The 9,880-nt window shown below is 31.6% G+C and overlaps 2 protein-coding genes across 2 annotated transcripts; one reads left to right on the top strand and one right to left on the bottom strand.

Annotated features, from left to right (window-relative positions):
- The first annotated feature begins 2,737 nt into the window (after nt 1-2,737).
- LOC111877589 (NADP-dependent malic enzyme) lies at nt 2,738-6,956 on the top strand. Its single transcript, XM_023874106.3, has 18 exons — nt 2,738-3,074; nt 3,213-3,324; nt 3,435-3,555; nt 3,648-3,722; nt 3,813-3,964; nt 4,065-4,170; nt 4,276-4,341; nt 4,436-4,531; nt 4,767-4,922; nt 5,198-5,296; nt 5,376-5,423; nt 5,510-5,662; nt 5,853-5,942; nt 6,034-6,111; nt 6,202-6,276; nt 6,380-6,470; nt 6,549-6,677; nt 6,765-6,956. The coding sequence occupies exons 2-18, from the start codon at nt 3,245-3,247 to the stop codon at nt 6,851-6,853; spliced, it is 1,704 nt and encodes a 567-aa protein (XP_023729874.1). The 5' UTR covers nt 2,738-3,074; nt 3,213-3,244; the 3' UTR covers nt 6,854-6,956.
- Nucleotides 6,957-7,014: 58 nt separating this feature from the next.
- On the bottom strand, nt 7,015-9,455 carry LOC111877590 (protein TIFY 8). Its single transcript, XM_023874107.3, has 5 exons — nt 8,903-9,455; nt 8,195-8,379; nt 7,527-8,066; nt 7,366-7,450; nt 7,015-7,223 (listed from the first exon to the last, which is right to left on the bottom strand). Exons 1-5 carry the CDS (start codon nt 9,141-9,143, stop codon nt 7,174-7,176), a joined length of 1,101 nt encoding a protein of 366 aa, XP_023729875.1. The 5' UTR covers nt 9,144-9,455; the 3' UTR covers nt 7,015-7,173.
- Nucleotides 9,456-9,880: the final 425 nt, after the last annotated feature.

Below are 9,880 nucleotides of genomic sequence, written 5' to 3'. Positions count from 1 at the left end.
TCTTAAATGTTTCATAGTGTTTGGGATTGAACTTAACACTATTATTATTGTTATAGCACTTCCAAATCTCTCTTAAATCAATTTAATCGCAATTTCTCCTCAAACATCAATGGTTTCCTATTTCCACCACCATCGGCCAAAAACCCAAAATAATAATAGGAATAATTTAAACTTTATATCAGATGATTTTCTACGAGACTCGAATGCAAGAACACCAACAAATCCGAGATCAATAAAGTCAAGCTCTTGAATTCACACCAATTTCTTTCCCAAGTCTCACTTCTTTTTCTTAACGCCAAATAAAGCCTTGGTTTAAGCCCAAAAACTTGAGCTAATTTTTTATAACTAAAAGCCTAATCCTTTTTTTTTCAATTTCTAAAATTCTTTAATGAAATTTCATTTCTCTACTAAAAAATAAATGAATTGAGGTCCAAAAGAAAAATAACTATGCACAAAAACTACCACATACTTTGAATTTCATGATCCGAAAGTCTCGATCCTCAATTTTAAATCTTTATTATTTTAATGTATTATTACTTTTCCTTTGTCACGATTTTTTACATGAAATGCTTGGTATAAATCTTTAAAAAAATGTGATTGATTTAGGTATCAACATGTCGATATAAATTGTCGCAATATTGAAAAAAAAAATGAAAGAATATGAAAAACGTTGAAAATCATAAAAAAATGAAAAAACATGATAAATGTTGAAAATAGTTTCATGATATCGTGAATCTCAATTCTTATTGATGAAATTTTAATTTAACTTCTTTTATTTATATAAATGTTTTAGGTTATACCTTGTCTTTATAAAATATTATTTTGTATATTTAATTAGCTTTTGGTACATGAAATTAAATGAACATAACAAAACAAACTCACTGAAAATAATGTTTTGTAGAGACAGGACAAGATTAGACATAAACCAACTTAAATGAAACTAAAGTTCAAAATTTGGTCTCAGTTATACATTTATTTTATTTAAAGTGGATGTAACAAATTAAAGAAAAAAATGCATTTTTATGTTTATTTTTAAAATTCAAATTATTTTTTATCGAAAAAACTGAATATATTAAGATTTCATAAATTTTTTTGGTCTTGTATAACCAAAAATACATATCTATATATAAAAAACAAGAAACAAATCAAAATTTTAGTTCAAATCTCACTCTCACACACACACACACATTATATATATATATATATATATATATATATATATATATATATATATATATATATATATATATATATATATATATATATATATATATATATATATAAATCCAGTAACATTTTTTTTGGTAGGAAGGTAAGAAGTTTTTTTCAACATATTTTTTTGACGAACAAAACAAATGAATCACTAGATAACTAACATGATTCTCAAAAAAAAAACATATCCCGAAAAACCATCTCGATGATTCATTTTTACGATGATTTTGTTGATATTTATTAAAATTGTCATAAAAGTGATTTTTTCTTGATTAAATTAAAAATGAATTATGAAGGTGTTTTTTGAGAATTCTTTCTTATGAATCCTTTTATTTTTGAATCATTTACTGATTTATTTTGTTTGTTTGCTAAAAAAATATGTATATAAAAAATTTCTTATATTCCTATTAAAATTTGCCTTCTTATTTGATCTTAGTAGAGTTTACCAAAAAAATATATAGTTGATCCCACATGTTTGCCATGGATTGTATTTGATACTGTGAGCGTTTGAGAGCTTCTAGCTTTTAACGTTTGACAAAATGTTCCGTTTTGAACAGAAAACCTTGTTTAACACTACAAGCTTCTAACATTTAGTTTAAACAAAACGTTACAAATTCAAATGCTACTTTATGTAGCGTTTAACAAAACTCTACCAGCTAGAAACTACCGGCTACCCGCTACCAGTTATGTTTGCTTCATTGTTCATTTAGGTCTCGTTTGTTTTTCTACAAAAATATTTTTTGAGTATTTTTCCCTTCTTGCTGGTAGAAGTTTCTCAAGTGCACGTCTACTTCCGCAAACATGAAAAAAGACAAAAGATATTTAATCATTTTCAAAACAAACAATACCTTAGTTTTCTAGAGAGTTCATGCACTTGTTTCAAAGAAAAACAAGATACAAATTGTTTGTTATACTTTTAAGTTAACCCTTATTTATTTTACTAAATCATCTAAATCATCTCTAATAAATGAAATTTTTTTTTGCCACTTGTCACACTCGCATGCATTATGGCACATGTCATTTTGTCATAATTTTCAGATATTTATTTTTTATTTGTCATTTACTTCACTTATCATTATTGAATATATACCATTAATTTAGTTTCTATATATTAAACATACCATAATAACTATATTAATTTCAAATTTTAAATTTCAATTTCAATTTTAAATAAATTTACAATTGAAACCTTCATATTTAAAACTTTGTTATAATTTAACACATTTAATACACGGTTCTAACAACTAAACACATAATTTTAGTTTTATTTTTTTATTTTTTTTAATTTATATTTATTTCAAATTTCAAATTCAAATAAAACTTATTGTTTAATCATTTGTATTTAACATTTTGTTTTAATCAAACTGTATATTATACAGGTATCACAACTAGTATTACGAATATATGACAATTTTAATACCATCCATTTTTAAATTATCAGAGGGTTAGTTTTTTTTTTAACCGTATTAGAGGGTGACTACAAATGAATAGAAGTAGTATTCTTATATTTCCCATATTTTCTTTGAACCAACATCAACTTGCATGTCGACGTATTTACAAATTCGAAAGAGTATTGAAACCTTCAATTCTTGCAGCAAAAAAGGCATGAGAGAAAGAAAAGGAAGAAAACTTCAACTCCATATACAGAAGTGGGTCACTCTCCTACTTTCTCTCTTAATTCAAACACACATATAACTCTCACCTTCATCGTCTCCTAATCCTCCTCCTCTCTGGTATCATACTCTTCCACACTCTCATTTTTAAAAATCCACATCCAAAACTTAAACAATTCTCGATTCTTTCTTCACATTTCAACTTAGTTAAGATCAGCGATCACAATTCGGATTTCAATTCTCTTGCTGGTAGGTCATAAATTCATCTTGTTACCTGTTTTTTTCTATAATATTTGTCAATCTGACGTGATTCAATCCGATTCTCGATTTGGGGGTTTTGTTTTGTCATCTGTGGTTGTTTATTCTCGATTCTCGATTCCTTTTCAGAGGCATTTGTTGCGAAATAGAGGCGCAAGACGATGGGAGATGGAGCTGTGGATGATAATGGCGGTTTCGCCGTTGATCAACTGGTTACGCCATGGAATTTGTCCATTTCCAGGTGATTCAAAATCAATCAATGGCTATTAATTCAATGCTTACATTATTCTATTATCCGAATTCTTCAATGACTATTTCGATCTTAATTAATATTTGGTTTCTATGATCCAGTGGGCATAATTTGTTACGAGACCCACACCATAACAAAGGGTTAGCGTTCACAGAAAGGGAAAGAGATGCTCATTACTTACATGGTCTTCTTCCTCCCACTGTATTTACACAAGAACTTCAAGTAAGTTCATAAATCTCATGGGTTAAAATTGAACACGATAATCGAGTTCGTTTCCTGAATCGTAATTGTGTTCTTGATCATGGAAATTACAGGAGAAAAAGGTAATGCACCTAATTCGACAATACGAAGTCCCTTTGCAAAGATACATAGCCATGATTGATTTACAGGTTTTTTTCTTCCTTTAATGGCCATGGTGTATTTGTTAAATTGCTATAAAATATGCTAAATCTTTGACAATAAAACATCAAATCTTGTAGGAGAGAAATGAACGATTGTTTTACAAGCTTTTGGTGGATCATGTGGAAGAACTACTTCCAGTTGTATACACTCCAACTGTAGGTGAAGCTTGCCAGAAATTTGGAAGCATTTTTCGTCGTCCTCAAGGACTTTACATCTCTTTAAAAGACAAGTATGCCCTCATGCATTCTTCTTTTTTCTCATTTTTCATGTTTCTTGTGTTTATAAAAAGTTGAGGGCAGTTTCGTCATTAAATAACTGAATATCATCAGAGGTCAGGTTCTTGAAGTGTTGAGAAATTGGCCCCAAAGATTTATTCAAGTTATCGTTGTTACTGATGGCGAGAGAATATTGGGGCTAGGTGATCTTGGTTGCCAGGTATGATTTTTTAATAAAAAATATTTAATCATTATTACATATTAATATTAATATTATAATATTATAATAATAATTTAATAATATGTTTTTTTTTTAAAATGTCAGGGGATGGGGATTCCCGTTGGAAAACTTTCTTTGTATACCGCGCTAGGAGGCGTTCGTCCTTCAGCTGTAATTATAATACTTTTTTTTTTTTTCATCCTTAATTTTCTCAAAATTAAATGCTTAGAAGCTAAATGTTATTTATTTATTTATTTATTTTCAGTGTTTACCTATAACGATTGATGTTGGCACAAATAATGAAAAGTTGCTTAACGATGAGTTCTACATTGGTCTCAAACAACATAGAGCCAGAGGAGAGGTTCGTTGTTGTTACATTATTTTACACATAACAAGTTATGACACAATAAAGCATGTTGATTTTGTCGTGTGTTCGTGTTTGCTCTGTATTGAACTGACATAAACAAAAATTATAATTTTTTTTACAACTAAAAAGTTGGAACAATGTAGGAGAATGAATTGTTATGTCTGTATAAAAGACGTAAACGCCCTCTTTATACTGATAGTAAAAAATAACCATTATGCTTTTGATGTAGGAGTACGCTGAGTTGTTAGAGGAGTTCATGACGGCTGTGAAGCGACACTATGGGGAAAAAATTCTTGTACAATTTGAAGATTTTGCAAATCATAACGCGTTTGAGTTGCTTCACAAATACCGCAACACTCATCTTGTTTTTAACGATGATATACAGGTAAAATTAACACCGTGTTAATATCATTAATCGATAAAGAACTATAGTTTTTTTTTTTTTTTTTTTTACATATAAAAATATCATTAGAAGGTAATTAGTAGTTTCAAAACAATATTCACAAAATACCATTAAAAACGAGGTATTTTATTTGTGACAAAATTTCCAATTTGTAACCTTCACAATGGTGTTTTGGAAAAGGAAAACAAATAGTTTGTTACCTATTTATGACATTAACCATTTTTAATATATAATGCAACTTTTTAAATGATTTGCAGGGTACGGCTTCTGTTGTTCTTGCCGGTTTGCTTTCAGGTCTCAAGTTACTCGGTGGGACCCTCTCGGATCATACCTTCTTATTTCTAGGTGCTGGAGAGGTAAAAAATGATTAAAAAATCAACAAAATAAGCTCTTTTATTGGTCTTTATGTCGTAATTTTTTGTTTTTGTTTTAAAGGCTGGTACAGGAATAGCAGAGCTTATTGCACTCCAAATATCAAAGCAGGTAAAGTGTGGTATAACACTATGCTAATTCTCTTAACTTTTGTTAATAATACATTAAAGGGTAAAATGGTTATTTACTTGTAACAGACAGGTGTTAATGTGGAAGAGGCTCGAAAGAAGATTTGGCTTGTTGACTCAAAGGGGTTGCTTGTGAGCTCCCGTAAAGAAACCCTTCCACACTTTAAGCTTCCATGGGCGCACGAGCATGAACCTGTTAACAGTCTCTTAGATGCCGTAAAGGTATCTTTTTTTACTTAATGGAAAATGAATCAGATATATAACGTCATTTATTTTTGACTTAACATTTACAAAACGGTAAAATTGTCATTTACTCATTTTTAGACATTTTTTCCGTCCAAAAAAAAAGTCTTTGAAGATACAACATTTACTCCAACCAGACATATTACATGACGTTAATTTTTTCATACAGGAAATCAAACCGACAGTGTTAATAGGAACATCGGGAGTTGGGAGACAATTTACACAAGAAGTTGTCGAGACCATGTCATCTAACAACGAGGTTCGTTTTTTTAATTATTTTTTCTTTCTTTAGCATAATAAATATTTATTTTAAGAAATTCGAAATTAATTTGATTAAAAATCGTTTGTAGAAACCACTCATTATGGCTCTATCGAATCCAACCTCACAAGCCGAGTGTACCGCCGAAGAAGCATATACATGGAGCCAGGTAAATAAGCTTACTATCAATTTTTTTATTCAAACGGTCAAAGGGTACTTTCGTCATTTCACAATATAACAGAACTAAGTGATTGTGTAGGGTCGAGCAATTTTCGCTAGCGGAAGCCCATTCGATCCCGTGACATATGAAGACAAAGTATTCGTCCCCGGCCAGGTCTAAAACCAACTATGTGAAAACAACTGTAAAACTTGGTTACTATTTAATGAAATTTCACGATGTACATTCTTAATTTTTTTTTTATTTATTAAAATTACAGGCAAACAATGCTTATATATTTCCGGGATTCGGTTTGGGATTAATCATGTGTGGTGCAACTCGCGTGCATGACGATTTACTTTTAGCCGCATGTAAGTGGCAAAACCGTAATTTCTATTTGAAACATCTATACTGTTTACTGTGTTCTCTGACATTTTTATTTTTTACAGCCGAAGGTTTGGCATCACAAGTAACGGATGAAAACTTTGCCAAGGGAATTATATATCCACCGTATTCATGTATCCGCACGATTTCAGCACATATTGCAGCCTCTGTTGCTGCTAAGGCATATGAACTTGGTAATTTTTTTTTATATTTTCACTTTTTACTACATTTATTACAAAAAATTGTTACTATATAATGTTTTTTTTTCTTTTTAAAATCAGATCTAGCTTCTGTGCTCCCACGTCCTAATGATCTTGTTAAATTCGCTGAGAGCTGCATGTATTCTCCAACGTACCCTAACTACCGCTAATTTTCTCAAATATGTCTCAATTTTTTTTCGTTTTTTTTATTAGTTACGGATTTTACATTTGAGGATCTTAATTTTTTTTTTTTGACTAATAAACATTTTATCATTTATGAGTGTAGAAACGATATAATTTGGAATTTGAAATACAAGTGAAATCAAGAAAGTGAGATTGATAGTTTGATACTTGATAGATTGATTAAAGGACGCCAAAAAAGATGTTTTTTTAATTACTAAATAAGCATAATATAATAATTAGCTAAACTACACCATAATCCATATATATATAATTATGAGGTACCTTTAAAAGTTCCTAAATTAATTAATCACTGCTTCTCTTCACTCTTTTGTTCTCCATCTTTCATCACTTGACCTCCTGCAAATTTTAAGTTAATGATTATTTATTTACTCATTAATATGATTAAAAGAAATAATTAAATAGATTGAACTTAGGGCTTGATTGCTACGATGGAATGGAATACAAAAAGGAATGGAATGAGACAATGGAATGGAATTACCAGATGGTTTTACAGGTGGATTGGGTAAGAAACTTGTAGACCATGATCCACCATTTGATCCAGCTAGAGCCATTATTACATCTGCCTGAAATACAACAATATAAATATCACAAAATTATTTTAACAAAATAATGAGAAAAAAATATAAATAAATCTGAGACCTTGTTTGGGTGGACATCATCAAACACATGAGCTTGACCACCATAAAATATAGTCATCTGGCGAGTTGGGGTAGAGCCTGAATCGGTATTACCAATCACTGACTTCTGTTTACTGCCGCCTGGCTCAGCCACTCCACCACCACCACCACCATTGCCGGAGGAGGACAAAATCCCAGAGCCTTTGATTCCAGTTCTGGAACCTTCGTCAGCAGCTGATTGGGAAATCAAAGAGGGACCCACATTCACATTCACATTCATATTGCTATTGGCATCTTTGAATCTGTTTTGAACAGGTTGATACTTGTACTGTACAACTTGAGCAGCAGCAGGTGGAGGGTACTGAAGTACAGGCCCAACGTTTACAGGAATGGCTCGTTCCCATTTTGATGAATTTGCATGATCAGGTTTACCAGGTTGTTGCTGTTGTTGTTGTAGCATTAGAGATGATGATGATGATGTTGGCCTCATTTGATGCATACCCATGAATGATTCATCCTCATGAGGCCATCTATGGCGTTCTCCTCCTACATTTCTCAGCATCTAACCAAAAAAAAATGTAATTGGAAAGCCAAAATGGAGTCAACATGTGGTATTTCTCATTGAGGCATTTCATCAAACATGTTGAGTGTATGTTTGTAGAGGAGGAGAAGAAATTGAGAAAAACGTACCTTCATTAAGTGTGAGGTTTCAGGAAAATCTGGTCGCAATTGTGGGATGGCTTCTCTTGAAGGCGCCATGAAAATAGAATCTGAGTTGCTGCGTTTGGTCCCCGAATACCTAATCTGGGAGGTTGAAAAATCGGTTTTTTGACCATAGAATGGCACCCCTTCGAGGTGTAACCCAGCTTGCCTTTCTGCCATGGTTAAAACAGGAATATCATCAATCAAACACGCCAAGATAGCTCTTTTACATACGATTCAAACTCATTGATCAATTGTAATGAGTAACAGGGGTAAATAGTTGAATTTAGCTTCAAAATTTACAGAAAAACGTACTGATTATGGTGATGGTATCAATGAAACTAACCCACTGAAAGATACCTATCCCATAAAAAAATCAAGTCTTTCTATTCTATTATGAAACTAAGAACTCGTGAAATAGTAGTTGTATTTGATGCATCAAAATTTGTACCAAATGTGATCATTTTCTTGTAAGATTGAAGCCAATACCTCAATTTGCTTTATCATCATTGCCCAATTTTGATGAAAATTTGGGACGAAAGAGTAAAAAGCTTAACCAAGTGAAACAAAATGAGTAATTTAAGGAAACACCCATTAATTCTAGGAACTAAAATTCAAGAACAAAATGAGCTTTTTAGAACATCAATTTTGAAGAGAAAGAAACCCATGTAAATGGAAGCGTGGCGGCGTTAGTACCAGAACCCAGATCAGAAGTGGTTGAGACCGGCCCACCGCCACGGCCACCACCACCACCACCGGAGACGGAAGCAGAAGGGGAGGAAGCACTGGCAACATCACTAGCGGCGGCGATCTTGGTCACCGGAGCACATCCCCGACCAAGAAAGTCATGTAAAATGGTGGGTTTAACATCATCACTGGCATTGCTGTTGTTGTTGTTGTTTTGAGCCATAATATCTGATAACAACACAGCAGCCATAATCTCATCTTAAATCACCTATTATTGTCATCATCAGAGACACTGCAAAAGGGAAATTTAAAGTGATTCTTTGAATTTTTCCTTTAAAGAAACAAGGGTTTCTTTCCTGCTTTCATGAAAATATGAAAGAGAATCAAGAGTATCGAGTTTTGGGGAAGAGAGAGAGAGAGAGAGAGAGAGAGAGCATTAAAGAGCAAAAGCTAGTTGTTGTTCTGGTGTTTGCTCTGTCCTAGAGTGTGGATGTTTGTCTGATCCCTTTTCTGCGAATTTTTGGGGCGGGGTATCGATCTACTTGTTACACTTTCACTTTGATCAATGATCATTACTCCATAACATTTTATATATATCTTTATTATTTTGGGTTAACGATATTTTATATGGAAATCGAGTAGTGTGATATTTTTTTAATGTTTATTTGGAAAAAGCAAAAATAACTATTTTGTTTGGATTCCGATCAAGAAAAAACACATTTTTTTTATTGATTTTGGAATGGTGTTTCCGGACTACTGTTCACATTTTGAAATAAAGTTTCGGATTTTGAAAAAAAAAACTACGGAATTTCAAAAACAAGTCTTAGATCTTAAGAACAATTTCGAAATTTCAAGATTTTTTTTTTTGTTTTTTTTTTACTTAAATTTAGCGAAAAGTTAAACAAATGTAGTAAATATGAACTATATGCGATATTAATGCATAAAATTAGACATTTTATTGAAAAACGATAATATTAAACCCTTAGA

Source organism: Lactuca sativa, chromosome 6 (assembly GCF_002870075.4).
Source record: "Lactuca sativa cultivar Salinas chromosome 6, Lsat_Salinas_v11, whole genome shotgun sequence".
Lineage (NCBI taxonomy): Eukaryota > Viridiplantae > Streptophyta > Magnoliopsida > Asterales > Asteraceae > Lactuca > Lactuca sativa.
The sequence above is the reverse complement of the archived record's forward strand: the minus strand, read 5'-3'. Positions and strand labels throughout refer to the sequence as shown.